This window comes from Trachypithecus francoisi, unplaced genomic scaffold, assembly GCF_009764315.1.
Source record: "Trachypithecus francoisi isolate TF-2019V2 unplaced genomic scaffold, Tfra_2.0 Lachesis_group12, whole genome shotgun sequence".
In the NCBI taxonomy this organism is placed as follows: Eukaryota; Metazoa; Chordata; class Mammalia; order Primates; family Cercopithecidae; genus Trachypithecus; species Trachypithecus francoisi.
Window position 1 is genome coordinate 99,632,942 of NW_022681457.1, and position 20,664 is coordinate 99,653,605.

General features: G+C 44.2%; 1 protein-coding gene across 4 annotated transcripts; it reads left to right on the forward strand.

Annotated features, from left to right (window-relative positions):
• Positions 1–7,013: 7,013 nt before the first annotated feature.
• Positions 7,014–18,471, forward strand: SYF2 (SYF2 pre-mRNA splicing factor). Of its 4 annotated transcripts, none has more exons than XM_033227755.1 (9): positions 7,021–7,296; positions 7,971–8,251; positions 8,482–8,589; positions 11,261–11,386; positions 11,480–11,536; positions 12,148–12,265; positions 12,850–12,940; positions 16,044–16,142; positions 17,717–18,470. In XM_033227755.1, the coding sequence occupies exons 2-9, from the start codon at positions 8,228–8,230 to the stop codon at positions 17,880–17,882; spliced, it is 789 nt and encodes a 262-aa protein (XP_033083646.1). In that variant the 5' UTR covers positions 7,021–7,296; positions 7,971–8,227; the 3' UTR covers positions 17,883–18,470. The 4 variants fall into 4 exon arrangements, with proteins under 4 accessions (XP_033083649.1, XP_033083646.1, XP_033083647.1 ...); XM_033227756.1 differs by having other exon boundaries at positions 7,023–7,123; XM_033227758.1 differs by lacking the exon at positions 16,044–16,142 and having other exon boundaries at positions 7,014–8,251; positions 17,717–18,471.
• Positions 18,472–20,664: the final 2,193 nt, after the last annotated feature.

Genomic DNA, 20,664 nt, shown 5'->3' on the forward strand with positions numbered 1-20,664 from the left:
ACAGCTGGAACCCCGGCCTCACTTTTCTGGATGAAACATAACCCAGCCCTTCCTGGGGTACCTCTAGAGCGGAGAAGGCATTCCCGCCCCTGGCAGTCCTGGGGTATGTCATATTGGGCTAGGCCTGTGCGCAGGCGCATTGGGTGGAGAAACCTGGACATGTATGGGAGATACGAGGATGCAGTGAGCCATGATCTCAGCCTGGTGACAGTGAGACCGTGTCTCAAAAACAAAAACCTGAAGGCAGACGTATGCCCTTCCTTCCTCTGATTTCCTTAAATGCCTTTAGGGAAGCCAGCTCACCACTTGAAAAGTTAGTTTCCCCTATTACAGCTGTTCATACATTTTCATCTTTGCAGGACTTACATAAATGTAATTAAATAAGTGTGTAATTGCTTGTTTAACGTAGTTAATTTTGGGTTTTTTTGAACCCAAAATTTTGAACGGATCTCGCTCTGTCACCCAGGTTGGAGTGCAGTGGCGTCATCTCAGCTCACGGCAACCTCTGCCTCCTGGGTTCAAGTGATTCTCCTGCCTCAGCTTCCTGAGTAGCTAGAATTACAGGTGCCTGCCACCACACCTGGCTAAGTTTTGTATTTTTAGTAGAGACGGTTGGTCAGGCTGGCCTGGAATTCCTGACCTTAAGTGATCCACCTGCCTAAGCCTTACAAAGTGGTGGGATTACAGGCATGAGCCACTGAGCCCGGCCTAATGTAGTTAATTTAAATGACATTTCTTAGAGACATTAAAGACATTTAAATGTCTTTTTTTTTTTTTTTTTTGAGACGGAGTCTCGCTTTGTCGCCCAGGCTGGAGTGCAGTGGCACGGTCTCGGCTCACTGCCAGCTCCGCCTCCCGGGTTCATGCCATTCTCCTGCCTCAGCCTCCGAGTAGCTGGGACTACAGGCGTGCACCACCACGCCCGGCTAATTTTTTTGTATTTTTAGTAGAGACGGGGTTTCACCGTGTTAGCCAGGATGGTCTCGATCTCCTGACCTCGTGATCCGCCCGCCTCGGCCTCCCAAAGTGCTGGGATTACAGGCGTGAGCCACCGCGCCGGGCTGACATTTAAATGTCTTTAAATGACATTGCTTTATTAAAATAGCAAATATTCGGCCAGGCACTGTGGCTTACTCCTGTAATCCCAGCACTTTGGGAGGCTGAGGTGGGAGGATTACCTGAGCCCAGGAGTTCAAGACCAGCCTGGGCGACAGAGCAAGACCCTGTCTCTACCTCTGACCCTGCAACCCCCCAAAATTGAAGTATTAGCCGGGCATAGGGGCAGGTGCCTGTAGTTGCAGCTACTTGGGAGGCTCAGGTAGGAGGATCCTCTAGAAGGCAGAGGTTGCAGTGAGCCAAGATTGTGCTGCTGCACTGCAGGCAAGGCAACAGTAAGACCTTGTCTCAAAAAAAAGCAAATATGGCGGAGTAACAGGATTGTTTTCTATGTTATAGATGATTTGATAGAGCAATATTATGGGTATTTACATTCTTTAAGAAAACAAGAATGTTAATTATAAACCAGGCATGGTGGTTCATGCCTGTAATCCCAGCTACTCAGAGGAAGAGGCTGAGGATGGAGGGATGACTTGAGGCCAGGAGTTCGAAATCAGCCTAAATAACATAGTGAGACCCTGTCTCTTAAAAATAAAGTTAATTATAAAATTATTTTCAGTAAGATCCCTTATCAGAATTACAGGTTTTGAAAGTTATGTTACTAGGCTTATGTATGCTAAGTAATTACTGCTTACAAAGTTGTAGACTGGGTAAGAAAAATCAACCAAAGAGTGAAGCGTGCCGGGGCTAGCAATAGGGGGATCCATCACTACTACTATCCCTAAAGAGGCAAAAGAAGGGAGCAGCAGTGGGAACCCGGAAAGTATAGGGTTAGGCCAGGCACGGTGGCTCACGCCTGTAATCCCAACACTTTAGGAGACTGAGGCAGGTGGATCACCTGAGGTCAGGTATTCGAGACCAACCTGACCAACAAGGTGAAACTCTGTCTCTACTAAAAATATAAAAATTAGCCGGGTGTGTTGGAAGGTGCCTGTAGTCCCAGCTACTTGGGAGGCTAAGACAAGAGTTGCTTGAACCTGGGAGGTGGAGGTTGCAGTGAGCTGAGATCACGCCACTACACTCCAGCCTGGGCAATGGAGAGAGAGTCCGTCTCAGAAAAAAAAAAAAAAGAAAATGTAGGGATAGAAGATAGTCTTCAGACAGAAGTGGTGACTACAGAAATATGCCAAATCCATAATCCAGCTAGGGAATAAATACCTTGACCTCATTTCTTCCAAACCTTTGATCTTGTGTAGGTACTATGCACTGGCAGGACCCAGGAAGACAGAGGGCAAGAGAGTTTACCAATGCAGTCCATTCAGGCCAGCACTCAGGGACACAACATGGAGACCAGTGGAGAGTAGTTCTAACAGGGCAGACAGAAAATATCTAGCACAATTTTTTTTTTCAACAGGATATGGCAACAATTAAAAAAATTGGAGTCTTATAAGAAGTCTGTTCAAATTATATTTATACATATTAACAAAGAACAGAACAAGTGATGTGTCTAATTGAATTTTTCTAGATGCTGGAAGATCTTCCATCGTATATGCTAGTCTTTACAATGTGACATTGGCACTCCTTCAATCTAGAAGTAGAGTCTGTTTCCCTAATCCTTGAATCTGTGACTATGGAGGGAGTGACCGCTGTGTGAATTCTGAGACTAAGTCATAAAAAGTGAAACACAGATTCCACCTAGTTCTCTTGGGATACTTGTTCGTAAAACCAGCCCCCATGCTTTGAGGAAGCCCAGGCCAATGGAGAGGCCAGGTGTGGGCGTTCAGGCAGACAGCCAACATCAACCACCAGACTTCTGAGTGAGGAAACCTTTGCAAGGATTCCAGCCCCAGCCCCTAATCTGACTGCAACTGCATGAGAGACCCTGTGTGAGAACCACACCAATTCTCAGAACTATGAGAGATAATAATAAAGTAATACTTATGTTAAGGTACCAAGTTTTGGGGTAATTTGTTATGCCACAATAGAGAAATGATACAGTTCAGAACAGGTTTTTGTTGTTGTTTGTTTTTTTGAGCCAGACTCTCACTCTGTCGCCCAGGCTGGAGTACGGTGGCGCGATCTCAGCTCACTGCAATCTCCGCCTTCCAGATTGAAATGATTCTCCTGCCTCAGCCTCCCGAGTAGCTGGGACTAAATGTGAACGCCGCCATGCCCAGCTATTTTTTTTGTATCTTTAGTAGAGACGGGGTTTCACCGTGTTGCGCAAGCTGGTGTTGAACTCCTGAGCTCAGGTGATCCACCCACCTCAGCCTCCCAAAGTGCTGGGATTACAGGTGTGAGCCACTGCACCCAGCCCAGTTTTTAAAAATGATACATTATCATGTTGCACAGAAAAGTTACGTTGAAAGTCCTGTGAATATTCTTTTTTTTTTTTTTTGAGACGGAGTCTCGCTCGGTCGCCCAGGCTGGAGCGCAGTGGCCGGATCTCAGCTCCCTGCAAGCTCCGCCTCCCGAGTCCACGCCATTCTCCTGCCTCAGCCTCCCGAGCAGCCGGGACCACAGGCGCCCGCCACCTCGCCCGGCTAGTTTTTTGTATTTTTTTAGTAGGGACGGGGTTTCACCGCGTTAGCCAGGATGAGTCTCGATCTTCTGACCTCGTGATCCGCCCGCCTCGGCCTCCCAAGAAAGTCCTGTGAATATTCTTAATACATCCTTATAAAATCAGAGTTGTTGAGCAATTTTTATCACACATAATCTTTCCCTTTCCTTTCTATACTGCTTTTTTATCACTTCCAGAAACTTTATGAACATTTACTTTTTTTTAAGGTCAGACTTGCAGATTTTAATTTGCAGTATAAACAAATTGGTAACATAGAGCTCAGTTTTACTGGCAGGAATGGAGAAAAGAATGAATAGGAATTTTTTTTTTTTTTTCGAGACAGGGTCTTACTGTGTCACCCCAGCTGAAGTGCAGTGGTGCGATCAGGGCTCACTGCAGCTTCGACCTCCCAGGCTCAAGCAATCCTCTCACCTCAGCCTCCCGAGTAGCTGGGACTACAGGGGCAGGCCACCATGCTTGGCTCATTTTTTATTTTGTAGAGATGAGGTCTCGCTATGTTGCCAGGGCTGGTCTTGGACTTCTGGGCTCAAAGGATTCTCCTGCCTTGGCCTCCTAAGTGCTGGGATTACAGGCTTGAGCCACCGTGCCAGCCAGGATTCTTAATAACAGTAACATAAGAAGGATACAAGCACTATTCTTCCCCAATAACTATTGGATTTCCTGGAAAATCCAAGAGTGACAAAACCACATATAATTTTTTTTGTTTTTTGTTTTTTTTGATACAGAATCTTGCTCTGTTGCCCAGAGTGCAGTGGTGCGATCTGGACTCACTGCATGCTCTGCCTCTTGGGTTCACGCCATTCTCCTGCCTCAGCCTCCTGAGTAGCTAGAACTACAGTCACCCGCCACCACACCTGGCTAATTTTTTTGTATTTTTAGTAGAGACAGGGTTTCACTGTGTTAGCCAGGATGGTCTCAATCTCCTGACCTCGTGATTCGCCTGTCTTGGCCTGCCCAAATGTTGGGATTACAGGTGTGAGCCACCATGCCCAGCCTAAAACCACATTTAATTGTTTTAATTTTCTTTTCTTTTCTTTTCTTTTTTTACACGGAGTCTCGCTCTGTCACCCAGGCTGGAGTGCAGTGGCACAATCTTGGCTTACTGCAAGCTCCACCTCCTGCGTTCATGCCATTCTCCTGCCTCAGGCTCCCGAGTAGCTGGGACTACGGGCGCCCGCCACCACGCCTGGCTAATTTTTTGTATTTTTAGTAGAGACGAGGTTTCACTGTATTAGCCAGCATGGTCTCAATCTCCTGACCTCTTGATCTGTCCGCCTCAGCCTCCCAAAGCGCTGGGATTACAGGCGTGAGCCACTGCGCCCAGCCTGTTTTAATTTTTCATTTCTGGACTTGTGGTGATGTTGTTTTTCCATATTCTATTAGATAAGAAACTGGTTTTGTCTTGTGCAGATTTAGGCCAATTATGCAAGCTCTATTTATTCTATGAAGCATCACTTTTCCACTGAATCTCATTATAAATTTTCTATTCTGTTCTGCTGATTTATGTGTCATTTCCTGTGTATCATATTGTATCCATTACTAAAGCCATTTATTAAGTTTTAATTCTTCATAAGGCAAGCCCCTCCTTGGTATTTTTTTTTTTTTTTTAATTTTTGTGACAGGTTCTCGTTTGGTTGACTAGGCTGAAGTGTGGTGCCATGATCACAGCTCACTGTAGCCTCAAACTCCTGGGCTCAAGCAGTCCTCCCACTTCAGCCTGCCAAGTAGCTAGAACTACAGGTGTACACCATCACGTCCAGCTAATTTTTCTAATTTTTCGTAGAGGCAGAGTCTCACTGTGTTGCCCAAGGTGGTCTCGAACTTCTGAGCTTAAGTGATTCTATTTTTTTTTTTTTTTTTTTGAGATGGAGTCTCGCTCTGTCGCCCAGGCTGGAGTGCAGTGTCGCAATCTCGGCTCACTGCAACCTCCGCCTCCGGGTTTACACCATTCTCCTGCCTTAGCCTTCCAAGTAGCTGGGACTACAGGTGACCACCGTGATGCCCGGCTAATTTTGTTTTTGTATTTTTAGTAGAGACGGGGTTTCACCATGTTAGCCAGGATAGTCTCCATTTCCTGACCTCATGATCCACCCGCCTCGGCCTCCCGAAGTGCTGGGATTACAGGCGTGAGCCACCGTGCCCGGCCACAGCAGTTCCCTGCTTGACTTTTCCCTTTGGCTTAGTGATTTTGGGGCCCCAAGATTTATTTTCCTTTCACACATGTGTAACTGTATCTGTAACATAAATTCCCAGAATTATGATAGCTGAGTCAAAGAGTAAATGCCTTAAGTTTTACAGATACTGCCAAATTGCCTTCCCTAGGGATTGAATCAATCTTCAGTCCTATCAGCAATATGTGTAGGATTCATCTTTCTTCGGTCTTAACAACAGTGTGTTGTTGAACTTTTAAGATTTTTGCCACATTATTTTACAGTTCCAAAAAACAAAAACAATGACCCATTGAGATTCTCTGATGGGAATAACGTGACATTTATAAACTCATTTGAGATACTCCTTTGTGATATTGTTTTTATGATATTAAGTCTTCCAACCAGAAAATAGCTTATCCGCCATTTATTCAGATTTCATTTACTTCAAAGTATTTTTTATTTTTATGTTACTATTTACATTTTGTACCTAGATATCTTTTCATTTTAGGGATTACTTTTTCATTTCTGTATCTAACTAGTAGTTGTTAGTGCAGAAAAAAATAATTTTCATATATTCCTCTTATATCCAGCACCTTACTTACCTTAATAACTTTAGCAGTTAGTAATTCTGGCATTGCCTCTCCACTGAGCATGTACGAGTAAACAAGATGGGGGGACCCTGCTGTTCTCCAGTAATAATGCTGATGAGGAAAATGGAAAATGAGCAGACAAAAAGAAAATTTATGCAATTGGAAAGAATTAAAATAGTGTCAAATGACAGTACTAAAAGTGAAACGGTAGTCAGGGAAGACCTGCCTCTTTTTAAAAATTTATTTTTATGGCTGGGCACGGTGGCTCACGTCTGTAATCCCAGCACTTTGGGAGGCTGAGGCAGGCGGATCACGAGGTCAGGAGTTCAAGACCAGCCTGGTCAACTCGGTGAAACCCCGTCTCTACTAAAAATACAAAAAGTAGCTGGGCATGGTGGCAGACACCCGTAATCCTAGCTACTCGGGAAGCTGAGGCAGGAGAATTGTCTGAACCCGGGAGGCGGAGGTTACAGTGAGCCGAGATCAGTGCCATTGCACTCCAGCCTGCGTCACAGGGCAAGACTCCGTCTCCAAAAAAAAAAAAAAAATTCAAAAAAACCACACACACATAAACAAAAATTCTTTTTATTTGTATTATTTTTTTATTTAGAGACTGATTCTCACTTTGTTGTCCAGGCTGGTCTTGAACTCCTGGGCTCAAGCAGTCCTCCCACCTCGGCCCCGCAATGTGCTGGGATTGCAGCCATGAACCACCACACCTGGCCAAGACCTGCTTCTTGGAGAAGGTGACAACATGCTAAGCTCTAAACGGAAAGAACTTTCCACTTAAACGGGAATGAATGGCACTACAGGTTCTTCCTGCCCACTGCAGACAAAACCAATTCACTGAGAAGTGCTACTGCAGTACAGAGTTGCATTAACGTGAGGCTGGCCTCAGGGAAAGAGGGTTACCACTCAAGTTTTCCTGAAGGCTCAGCTCAGAGGTTAGCGTTTTTCAGCTGGTTTGGTGTGGGCAGAGCAATAGGGATTGGGTGCTGCCGATTGGTTGGAGATGCAATCACAGGGGTATGGACTACACTCCTCAACAGCTGAGTCCGCCTCTTGGGGGAGGAGTGGGGCAGAGGAAGCGGGTGGGTCAGGAGTCACGAGTCCGGGTGGGGTCAGTTAGTTGCCAGAATGCGAAAGTCTCAAAAATGCCTCAAAAGACCAATCTTAGGTTGTACAATAACGACGTTAACCTACAGGAGTAATTGGGGAAGTTACACATCCGATGTCCTCCGAAACAATGGCTGGTTATCATTTACTACATTTTAGCAGAATTCACCCCTCATATTCCTAACCTCCCGGTCTTTCATTAATTTCATAAAGGCAGTTTCAGCCCCCGAACAAGGAGGGGACCTGTTTAAGGGAGGGGCTATGATCATCCTTGCTTAAAAGTTAAACTATACATTCTCCCATGGTGAGCTTGGTTTATGCCCAGAAATGAGCGAAGACAGCCGCCCTACGAGGCTAGAAGCAAGATGGAGTGAGCCATGTTAGATTTCTCTCACTGTCTTTGAAAAGGCGGTTTCCAGGAACAGCGTTCAGAGTAGGGGAGTTTCTATCAGACTCCTTTTGGTCATTTTTTTCTAGTCCTCCGATTCTGAGCGCTTCCCAACCCTTTTCTTGGCGACTCAACTGCTCCTGTCCTTGCCCACGCTGCTTCTCGCGGCTGCGCGAGACCCTGCACAATCCAAAACATTTCACAGCTAAAAGGGTCCCAACTTCCGGAGGCCGCCCGGAAGGGGCGGGGCTTATGGTAGCTCATTTGTACGCATCGGCCCGGTTGTCTGAAGGCTGACGGAAGTGCTGTATGTTGTTGCCGGAAGTGGGAAGAGAGAAAGGTTGTGATGGCGGCTGTTGCTGCATCGGAGGTGAGTTCGACAGACTCTACACCGGGGGTTTTGTTGGTGAGGGTTCCGGGGAGCGGCCTGGAGAGAGGTGGAGGCGAAGTCTAGTTTCGCTTCAGGGAGGCTCAGACACTGGGATCAAGTCGGCGGTGGAGGCCCTAGGCCCAGCCTGTGGGGACCAGCGGGGACTCGGCCTGGGCCGTCCTGGGAGAAGCCGAGCTGGCTCTGCCTGAAGCCAGTTCTCCTTGCCGCAGGTGCTGGTGGACAGCGCGGAAGAGGGGTCCCTCACTGCGGCGGCGGAGCTGGCCGCTCAGAAGCGCGAACAGAGACTGCGCAAATTCCGGGAGCTGCACCTGTTGCGGGTGAGTAGTCTTGGAGATCGGCTCAGATCCGTCACCTGGCCAAGCCTTTGCGCTTTTGTAGAGAGGACGAGGAGGCCACACTACTGCGTCTGACAGACCAACAGAGCAGGATCATCTGAGAGGAAAGCTCTCTTCGGTGGTACTCAACCCTGGCAGCACATGGGGATCATTCTGAGAACGTTTGAAAATATACCTGTTCACTCCAGCCCCCCTCCTACCCACATCCAATTTAATGTATCTGGGTTAGGTTTGGGAGTCTCCATTACTAACAACTTCCCTGCTCTATGATTCTAACGAATTCTTCATTTTCCCTAGGGAAATAGGTAGAGCTAGAGAGGAAGAAACTTGTGTCAGTAAGAGACCTGGTTCACTTGATTTAAAAAATAATCTTCTGTCAGAATCTGTTTGAAAAGGGAGAAAATAATCATCTGTCTCTAGGACTTCTGGGGGAAAAGAATAAAAATAAAATTAAAAAAATAATGGGAACCTTTGAAAGTCTATAGCTTGGTAGTTCAGCCAGTTGATAGGGAATCGGATGTTTAAGTGCCCTGGAAGTGCAGAGGAGGAGAGATGAATGCAGTTTGTGGGTCTCCAGGGGGTGCCTCATGTTGTAATAGGTGACACCTAAACTACTGTTTGAAAGCCAGACAACTAAAGGAGTTAGAGAAAGAGAATCCAAGCAAAGGGAACAAATTCAAAGAAAGAGAATTTGTATTAGGGATAAGAATCCGGCAAATAGCTGGCTGCAGTTGGAGCAGAGAAAGAGACAAGCAGACCTTATTTCAGCATGGAGTGACCTGACAGGCCATGGGTTCACAAAACCCCAGAATCACTCTGACTGTTGTAGTGAGACAAAACAAAGAAGACTTCTCAAATCACAAGAATGACCACATATTTCTTTATTCTGGCTAACACCAGTGACTGTTATTACCAAATACAGCGTTTGTCTCACTCCGTTACTTCTGCCTCCTATATAAAAATTTAAGATACCTAATTGTAGAAAGCCTCTGCTTTCTGACAGTACCCAGTCCAGATCCTTAACCCTCCCCCCAGTCACCTGATACAAACCCAAATCCTGGAACGAGCTCCTCCTAACGCCCTTTCACTCAAATGCCCACAGTTCCCCGTGGTTTGCTCTCTTCTTCTATGCAACAGACTCAACTTTGTTGACCATAGGTGTGTTCTTGGTGTCTTTAATTGCAGGGCTTTTCCAGAGCCAAGAATATACTAGGGATGGTAGTTGGGAGGAGTATCTCTCTTTGCCTAGGGAAAGTTAATCTAATAAACAGTTAAAAAGACATGCTTAAATATTTAGAGTGATTGTGTAAGGAACACATGTTTGGAAATTAGGAGGCAGGGCTTCATGGACAAACTGCCACCGGCTTATGACCTAAGAAATGTCTAACTTAGGTTTTCCTTAAGATGATATACTCATTTTGTTTTATACAATTAGGTTTATTTAAAAACAGACACCTCTCCCCGCTACCCCAAGCTTCAAAAAAAAAAAAAAAAGACTCTTTAATGGTACTTCAAATTCCTTTCATTTTTCATTTGCCAATGTAAACTGTGAAAATATTTTTAAAAGGAGGGGAACTTGGAAAGCATTAGAGGCATTAAGATAGGTATTAAATCCTCTAACCCAAATTGAGGCATTTTTCTTGAATTAGGATTAAAAGATAATTGAGGCCCGGTGTGGTGCATGCCTGTAGTCCCAGCACATTGGGAGGCCGAGGCAGGCAGATCACTTGAGGCCAGGAGTTTGAGACCAGCCTGGCCAAACTGCAAAACCCTGTTTCTACTAAAAATACAAAAAAAAATAAGCCAGGCATCGTGGCACATGCTTGTAATCCCAGCTACTTGGGAGGCTGAGGCAGGAGAATTGTTTGAACCCTGGAGACGAAAGTTGAAATGAGCTGAGATGCTCCAGTACAGTCCAGCTTGAGTGACAGAGTAAGACTCTGTCTCAAAAAAAAAAAAAAAAAAAAAGAGAGTATCTTTCACATCATGTGATGTAATTTTGTTTTTTGAGGTGTCTTGCTCTGTCACCCAGGCTGGAGTGCAGTGGTGCAATCTTGGCTCACTACAACCTCTGCCTCCTGGGTTCAAGTGATTCTCCTGCCTCAGCCTCCCAAGTAGCTGGGATTACAGGTGTGCGCCACCATGCCCGGCTAATTTTTGAATTTTTAGTAGAGATGGGGGTTTCGCCATGTTGGCTAGCCTGGTCTTGAACTCCTGACCTCAGGTGATCCACCTGCCTCAGCCTCCCAAAGTGCTAGGATTACAGGCGTGAGCCACCGCGCCTGTCCGATTTAATATTAATGCCAAATAAAGTCTACTTAAGTGCCACTATAGTATGGTCCCCAATGTTGTGAAACCTTTTTCCGATCCAATAAAAAGGGACCACACAACTCAATAGAGGCAAAGCTGATTTTAACCCCCAGGGCTCTGGAACAGCAAACCAGTGCAACTCAACACATTTTTCTTGATTACATAAAAATGTAGACCCTATTAGGCCATTCCCTGGCTTAAAATACTATGATGGCTCTCTGTTGCTTTAGGATAAAATGGGGTCACCTTATTAATATGTTCTGCCTGACCCTCAAAGAAGGCAAAATGTATCTGGATTTATTTTCATGCTTTAGCTGACAGACTTCTTGTGTTACGGTTTTAGAATGAAGCTCGTAAATTAAATCACCAGGAAGTTGTGGAAGAAGATAAAAGACTAAAATTACCTGCAAATTGGGAAGCCAAAAAAGCTCGTTTGGAGTGGGAACTACAGGAAGAAGAAAAGAAAAAGGTTAGGAACTATTTTATCTTCGTAAGTGATTTAGTCAATCATTCTGTTGTATCAAGACACTAGAGCATGGTGATTGAATACACTGGCTCTTAGGCCAAGCTGCCAGAATTGAAATTCTGGTTCTGTTCAGTACCGACTGCAACACCTTGGGTGAGTTTATTTAACTTCTCTGTACCTCTGTTTTCTCATCAATAAAACAGGAAGTATAACAGTAATTATTTGAGTTCATTATGAATTCAGTGAGTTAATGCATGTAAAACATTTAAAACAAGGTCTGACACCTGATTAACACTCAATAAGTATCATGTGCTCACTTATATACCATAGTGTATTCCCAAATTTCCTTTAAATACTACTACAGTGGCCGGGTGCAGTGGCTCATGCCTGTAATCCCAGCACTTTGGGAGGCTGAGGCAGGCAGATCACTTGAGGTCAGGAATTTGAGACCAGCCTGGCCAACATGGCGAAACCCCATCTCTACTAAAAATACAAAAATTTAGCCAGGCATGGAGGCATGTGCGTAGTCCCAGCTACTTGGGAAGCTGAGACATGAGAATCCCTTGAACCTGGGAGGTGGAGGTTGCAGTGAGCTGAGATCACACCACTGTGCTCCAGCCTGGGTGACGGAGCCAGTGAAACTCCAACTAAAAAAAATACTATTAAAATATTGGTTAATATTTATTGGATCTTTCTTGATGTAAAGTAGATCAAATTATTGCTTGTATCATAATTGTAGGTGTCAGCTTTTTTCTTCTTTTTAGGAATGTGCATCAAGAGGAGAAGACTATGAGAAAGTGAAGTTGCTGGAGATCAGTGCAGAAGATGCAGAAAAATGGGAGAGGAAAAAGAAGAGGAAAAACCCTGATCTGGGATTTTCAGGTCAGACTGACCTTTATTGAACTTTACTGACTGGGCTGTTAGTCATTTCCTTCATTGTTTCTGGTTTCAAGAAAGGATGTGCCTCTTGTGCTTCATGGGATATTCTTGATGAGGCCTAAGACCAAGAAAAGTACAAATACGTCTCTTATGACAGAAGTTAAAAAAAAGGCTGTGCTTCAGTTAGCCGGGTTTTTAAATACTTGATGGTAAAATTTATCAAGGTCTGTTTGTCAGCATCTTCAGGATAGAAGCTATGCTTAGAATAGTGTTTTGGGCATATATTACTTCACATAGATTGAGTGTCCCTAGTCTGAAAATCTGAAATCCAAAATGTTGCAAAATCCAAAACTGTTTGAGTGCCAACATGATGGTGTGATGCTCAAAGGAAATGCTGATTGGAGCATTTCAGATTTTGAATTTAAGTATAATGCAGATATTCCAAAATCTGAAAAAAATAGGAAATACTTCCGATTCCAAGCATTTTGGATAAACGATACTTACCTGTGATAATTTAGATTTTTCTCTCAATAGGAAGGTCCAAACAAAGAAATATATTATCTCGGACTCTCATTTTATATTTTTAGATTATGCTGCTGCCCAGTTACGCCAGTATCATCGGTTGACCAAGCAGATCAAACCTGACATGGAAACATATGAGAGACTGAGAGAAAAACAGTGAGTCCTTTTTTCATCCTGGCTGATGTGGATGTATTTGTGTGTGTGTGTGTGTGTGTGTATATACACATAAATAGAAACATACTTTAATGCTAAGGTATGGGTTATTAATAGCTGTCTAAGGGTGGTCTCTGTTTTTTCTGGATTTTTTTTTTCCTTTGAGACGGAGTCTTGCTTTCTTGCCCACGCTGGAGTGCATTGAATGGTGCGGTCTCAGCTCACTGCAACCTCTGCCTCCTGGGTTCAAGTGATTTTCCTGCCTCAGCCTCCCGAGTAGCTGGGATTACAGGTGCCTGCCACCATGCCCAACTAATTTTTATAGTTTTAGCTGAGATGGGGTTTCACCATGTTGGCCAGGCTGGTCTTGAACTCCTGACCTCAAGTTATCCATCCACCTCGGCTTCCCAAAGTGCTGGGATTACACGCGTGAGCTACTGCGCCTGGCCCTTCTTTGTCTGGCCCTTGCTTGTGTTTTTTTTTTTTTTTAAGAGACAGTGTCTCGCTCTGTTGCCTAAGCTGGAGTGCGTTGACACCGTCATAACTCACTGTAACCTCAAACTTGGGCCTCAAGGGATCCTCCCACATCAGCCTCCCCAGTAGCGAGGATTACAGGCATGTGCCACGATTCCTGGCTAATTAATTTTTTTGTAGAGATGGGGTCTCACTGTGTTGCTCAGGCTGTCTCAAATTCCTGGCCTCAAGTGATCCTCTCTCCTTGGCCTCCCACAGGGTTGAGATTACAGGTGGGAGCCACTGTGCCAGGCCTAGTCTCTGTTTTGACAGCACTGTTTATTGCTTACTTCACAGCAATTAAATTAATCACCTGTTTTTTTGTTTTTTGTTTTTTTCTTAACTGGGCATTCTAAGACTGGTTGTTGATTGGTTAACACTCTAATTGTTGTAGTTACTCAGATATTATTTTAGGAGGCAGAATGCTTTAGTGCTGGGGTTGGTAAACTTTTTCTGTGAAGGACCAGATAGTAAATATTTTCAGCTTTGTGGGCCGTATAGTCTCTGTCACAGCTACTCAGCTGTGCTGCTGCAGTGCAAAAGCGGCTGCAGAGGATTCATAAATGAATCCTCTTTTCATAAACAGGCTGCTGTAGTTTGGCAGCTTGCTTTAGTGGAAAAGGAAATAACCTCAGGATGGAGCTCTAATCCCAACTCTGTCCCTAGCACTTTGTGACATCTGATAAGTCCTGGAGCCTCTCTGCCTGTTGGCTCTTTGATCTGTATAGTGAAGGTGTTGGAGGAGTTGATGACTTAGGTTCCTTTCAATTCTGTAACTTTTTATTTTTTATTTTTTTAACTTAATTTTATTATTTTTTTGAGACGGAGTCTCGCTCTGTTACCCAGGCTGAAGTGCAGTGGCCGGATCTCAGCTCACTGCAAGCTCCACCTCCCGGGTTTTACGCCATTCTCCTGCCTCAGCCTCCGGAGTAGCTGGGACTACAGACGCCCGCCACCTCGCCCGGCTAGTTTTTTGTATTTTTAGTAGAGACGGGGTTTCACCATGTTAGCCAGGATGGTCTCGATCTCCTGACCTCGTGATCCGCCCGTCTCGGCCTCCCAAAGTGCTGGGATTACAGGCTTGAGCCACCGCGCCCGGCTTTTTTTTATTTTTATTTTTATTTTTTTTGAGACAGAGTCTTGCTCTGTCGCCCAGGCTGGAGTGCAGTGGCACGATCTCGTCTCACTGCAAGCTCCATCTCTCGGGTTCAAGTGATTCTCCTGCCAAGTAGCTGGGATTACAGGTGCCCACCAGCATGCCTGGCTAATTTTTTTATATTTTTAGTAGAGATGAGGTTTCACCATATTGGCCAGGCTGGTCTCGAACTCGTGACCTCAGGTGATGCGCCCACCTTGGCCTCCCAAAGTGCCTGGATTACTGACTGGTGTAAGCCACTGCACACGGCCCTATTTTTTTTTTGAGACGGAGTCTCGCACTGTTGCCCAGGCTGGAGTGCAGTGGCGTGATCTCAGCTCACTGCAACCTCAGCCTCCCAGGTTCAAGCAATCTCCTGTCTCAGCCTCCCAAGTAGCTGGGATTACAGGCGCCCGCCACCACACCCAGCTAATTTTTGTATTTTTAGTAGAGACAGCGTTTTGCTATCTTGGCTAGGCTGGTCTCAAACTCCTGACCTCGTGATCCACCTGCCTCAGCCTCCCAAAGTGCTGGGATTACAGGCATGAGCCACCATGCCCAGCCTCCACATGGCCCTATTTTTATTCTTTTAATTAAAACATTTGTTTTTTGAGATGGAGTCTCACTTTGTTGCCCAAGCTGGAGCACAGTGGGGCGATCTTAGGTCACTGCAGCCTCCACCTCCCGGGTTCAAGTGCTTCTCCTGCCTCAGCCTCTCCGAGTAGCTAGGACTACAGGTGTGTGTCACCATGCCCAGCTAATTTTTATATTTTTAGTAGAGACGGGGCTTTGCCATGTTGGCCAGGCTGGTCTTGAACTCCTGACCTCAAACGATCTGCCTGCCTTGGCCTCCCAAAGTGCCGGGATTACAGATCAGAGCCACTGCATCCAACCTGTATTTTTTTTAAAGAAAAATTAAAGTAGGATCTCACAGTAAATATATGTGTATATTTTCTTTCTTATCGTGTGTGGTAGTTTAGTTTGAAATTTGAAAATGGAGGATTTGCTGGGCGCAGTGGCTCAAGCTTGTAATCCCAGCACTGGGAGGCCGAGGCGGGTGGATCACAAGGTCAGGAGTTGTAATCCCAGCACTTTGGGAGGCCGAGGCGGGTGGATCACAAGGTCAGGAGTTGTAATCCCAGCACTTTGGAAGGCCGAGGCGGGCGGATCACAAGGTCAGGTGTTCGAGACCAGCCTGGCCAATATGGTGAAACCCCGTCTCTACTAAAAATACAAAAATTAGCTGGGAGTGGTGGCGGACGCCTGTAGTCCCAGCTACTCAGGAGGCTGAGGCAGGAGAATCGCTTGAACCCAGGAGATGGAGGTTGTAGTGGGCCGAGATTGGGCCACTGCACTCCAGCTTGGGAGACAGAGCGATACTCCGTCTCAAAAAAAAAAAAAAGAAAGAAAATGGAGCATTTATAGTGTTACCATAAGTTCATTTTGCTGTCTTTTCAGTGGAGAAGAGTTTTTCCCAACATCCAATAGTCTTCTTCATGGAACACATGTGCCTTCCACAGAGGAAATTGACAGGATGGTCATAGATCTGGAAAAACAGTAAGCATTCAGTAGAGCAGCCTGACGTTGTGAATACTTCATGACAAAATGCACTTAGAATATGCACCTAAATCTGATGTGCTTAGAATGAATTCACAAGATAGAAATTATACTTGCTAATTTTTGACCTGTCGATAGTGGTTTTGGGATGGATAGCAAATATGGGTTGAATATATCTGATTTGGAATGGAGATGCAGAATATTGATGAAATTGAATTGTTACTATTGAAGAGGAAAGGTCTAAAAAAATGATCCTTCTTTAAGTGTTTTACTTTAACAACCACTCCCCTGTTTGATTTGAAGAAGCAAGAATGTTGTAGTAAATGTTCCTCACTTAGGTTTGTGTTTCTTAATACTGATAGAGGTGACTATTAGGTAGAGCAGAATGAAAATATATTTTAAGTGTTAATACATGTAAAGTATTAAGAATAGTGTCCGGGCTGGGCGTGGTGGCTCCTGCCTATAATCCTAACACTTTGGGAGGCTGAGGCAGAAGGATTGCTTGAGCCCAGAAGTTTGAGAACAGCCTGGGCAACATGGCGAAACCCTGTCTCTACAAAAAAAAAAAAAAATACAAGAATTAGCTGGGCTTGATGGTGCGTGTCTGTAGTCCCAGCTACTTGGGAGACTCAGTCAGGAGGATCACGTGAGTCTAAGAAGTGGAGGGTGCAGTGAACTGTGATTGCAGCACTGCACTCCAGCTTGGGCAACAGAGCGAGACCCTATCTCAGGGGAAAAAAAAAAAGTGTCTGGCACATATTATGCCCTCAGTATTAGCTGTGGTTATTATTTAATATAATTTTTTTTTTTTTTTGAGACAGAGTCTCACTCTTGCCCAGGCTGGAGCGCAGTGTCACAATCTCGGCTCACCACAGCCTCTGCCTCCTGGGTTCAAGTGATTCTCTTGCCTCAGCCTCCTGTGTAACTGGGACTACAGGCATGTGCCACCACTCCTGGCTAATTTTTGTATTTTTAGTAGAGACAGAGTTTTGCCATGTTGACCAGGTTGGTGTCAAACTCCTGGCCTCAGGTGATCCACCTGCCTTGGCCTCCCAAAGTGCTGGGGTTACAGGCTTGAGCCACTGCGCCTGGGCTATTTAATATTGTTATAGTTATCTTCTTTTTTAGAAAATGTATTAAATTTTTTTTTTTATAGTGATGGCGTCTCCCTACGTTGTCCAGGCGCTGGTCTGGAACTCCTGGGCTTAAGCGATCCTCCCAGAGTACCTTTGGGAGGCCCTGTCCTCCAAGAATAGTGGGATGACAGCCGCCATGCCCAGCCAATAGTTATCTTCTTTGAAGTGGTTCTTCAGTACAGTCACGTTCCCAACAAGGAATCATTGCTCTAGCATTCTGAAGATTAATTTGTTGTATTTACTGGATTTCACAGTTCATATTCTGAGTTGTGCCATTAATTCAGTTTCAACTTGAACTTGGTGAAAACTGGCCTGGTTTCCTCTAGCCCTCACAACGTGTGCTAGTCTAAATGTAGATTTTATTCCTGTTTGGTCATGTTTTATTAAGATCCAAAGAGAAGGCAATTTTGAATTTTGTAAATTTTCTTCTTTCTCCAGGATTGAAAAACGAGACAAATATAGCCGGAGACGTCCTTATAACGATGATGCAGATATCGACTACATTAATGAAAGGAATGCTAAATTCAACAAGAAAGCCGAAAGATTCTATGGGAAATACACAGCTGAAATTAAACAGAATTTGGAAAGAGGAACAGCTGTCTAATCCCTTCAAGAACTGTTTATAGAAGCTTAAGAATGGGGTAAAAATTTCTGATAGCAAAATCAAGTTCTTTTTGAAATTTTATCAGTAATCCAGAATTTAGTAGTCTATGCCTTCTCACTCAGCATTTAGAAATAAAAATGTGATTTCTTAAACGTATATCCTTTCATGTATATTTCCACATTTTTGTGTTTGGATATAAGATGTATTTCTTGTAGTGAAGTTGTTTTGTAATAATCTACTTTGTATACATTCTAATTATATTATTTTTCTATGTATTTTAAATGTATATGGCTATTGAATCTTTGAAGCATTTTGGGCTTAAGATTGCCAGCAGCATACATCAGATGCAGTCATTGTTGCTATCATTGTGGAATTTGATAGAGTCTAGACTCAGGGGCCACTTGGGGTTGTGGACTCCAAAGCCAAGGACAGTGATGAGGAAGATGGCAGTGGCCACTGGAGGGCGGGAGCAGTCTTTCCTCATGGTGGCCTGTGACCAAGGTCAGGGAGGAGTGGAGCTATTCTCCCATGATACTGACCATGTGCAGTTCCCTTTTTAAAAAGCAATAAAATGCTTTGGATTAGAATTCCTAACATTTTAAATCTATTATTTAAAACAAATATTTGTATGTATACATTTGTTCATACACATACATGCTTCCATTCTACAAACACTGAAAGAACGTTTTATTATGGGAAATTCCATACACCCAATGCCCTTGGTGAATCCCATATACCCAGTACCCTGTTCAACAATCATCAACTCATGGCCAATCCTGCTTCATCTTTATTTCCATTTACTTTCTTCATGACTCTTATTTTGGTGCAAATACTAGATGTATAATTTCATCTATAAATATTTTAGTATGTATCTCTGAAAGATAAAAACTTAAATGACCACAATACTATTATCACTGCAATAGATACATTTTTATAAAACTCCAGATAGAAAGATTGCTGTTTTTTCTATATATTGAATTAAATGCTAAATATCTAATTGGGACATTTTAAATTCAAAGAAATCTGAAGCTCAGAAAATTTCAAATACGGGCCAGGTGCAGTGGCTGATGCCTGTAATCCCAGCACTTTGGGAAGCTGAGGCAGGTGGATCACTTAAGATCAGGAGTTCGAGACCAGCCTGGCCAACATGGTGAAATCCCATCTCTACTAAAAATACAAAAATTAGCCGGGTGTGGTGGCGGGTGTCTGTAATCCCTGCACTTTGGGAGGCTGAGGCAGGAGAATTGCTTGAACCTGGGAGGCAGAAGTTGCAGTGAGCCGAGATCACGCCACTGTCCTCCAGCCTGGGTAACAAAGCAAGACTCTGTCTCAAAAAAAAATTCAAATACTTCAACTTTAGTGTTTAAAGACAACATAACACATGATGCCACTGGTGATTGATTATTCTCTTTTTAAATTAACAGCACTTTAGAAAAAATTTCTGTTCTCCCTTTGTTTCCTCTCCTGGCATTTCTTTTTTTTTTTTTTTCATATCCACCTGCAACGTGAAAAAGGACATAACAGAAGGTTATTTATTTTTCTGTAGAGATGAGGTCTCACCATGTTGCCCAGGCTGGTCTCGAACTCTTGGGCTCGAGCTGTCTTCCTGCCTTGGCCTCCCAAAAGTGCTGGGATTACAGATGTGAGCCACTGAGCCCAACTCCTCTCCTGCCATTTCTATGTGCATTTAATCATAGATTATCACAAAGCCTTGATGCCTCTGAAAATACTTTGACTATGTTTCAATCTTTTTATTCCCATTTCCACTACCTTACGTCTTCTTTGATCCTGCATATCACAATAGCCTTAAAAAACACCTTAAAAATACTGTTGAATAGAATATGGCAATGTATTTAAAGGAACAATTCACTGTGACTCAGCAGGATTTGTTCTAAGAACGCAAGAGTAGTGTGTAGACTATGAGTTGCCCGGTTTAATTTTTTTTTGAGACAGTCTCGCACTCTTGCCCGGGCTGGAATGCAGTGGCATGATCTCAGTTCACTGCAACCTCTGCCTCCCAGGTTCAAGTGATTCTCTTGCCTCAGCCTCCTGAGCAGCTGGGACTACAGGCACGCGCTACCAGGCTCGGCTAATGTTTGTATTTTTTTTGTAATTTTTGTATTTGTGCCCAGGGTTTCACCATGTTAGTCAGGCTGGTCTTAAACTACTGACCTTGTGATCTGCCTGCCTCTGCCTAATTTAATTCTTTATTACTAACCAGCACCCAGATTTTTTTGTGAATTTGTTGTAATATTTCCAGGTAAACGCTCAGTTCCCCAGGCCGACCTACTATTGTAGGTGGTGAGATGTTACAATTCTGGCTAATAGGACACAAGCTCAATTTATCTTGAGAAACCTTTCCTGATATGGGAAGCGGTGGCTACTTTTCCCTTTCTCCTTCCTTCCTCCTTGGATCGCATCCAGGAGGCCTGGAGTTGCAGAAGCCCTTTTGTGTCATGAAGTAGCAAGCATGAGGACAAAAGTCAGCATGAAGAGGAGAGCGGAGCAGAGCTTGGTTTGCAGTGCTGAACATCTGCACCTAGATGCTCACTTCTTTTACACTTACTTGCTGTTGAATAAATTTATTAGGTTGGTGCAAAAGTAATTGTGGTTTTTGCCATTACTTTTTTTTTTTTTTTGAGGTGGAGTCTCGCTGTGTCACCCAGGCTGGAGTGCAGTGGCACAATCTCGGCTCACTGCAACCTCCACCTCCTGGGTTCCAGTGATTCTCCTGTTTCAGCCTCCTAAGTAGCTGGGATTACAGGCATCTGCCACCACGCCT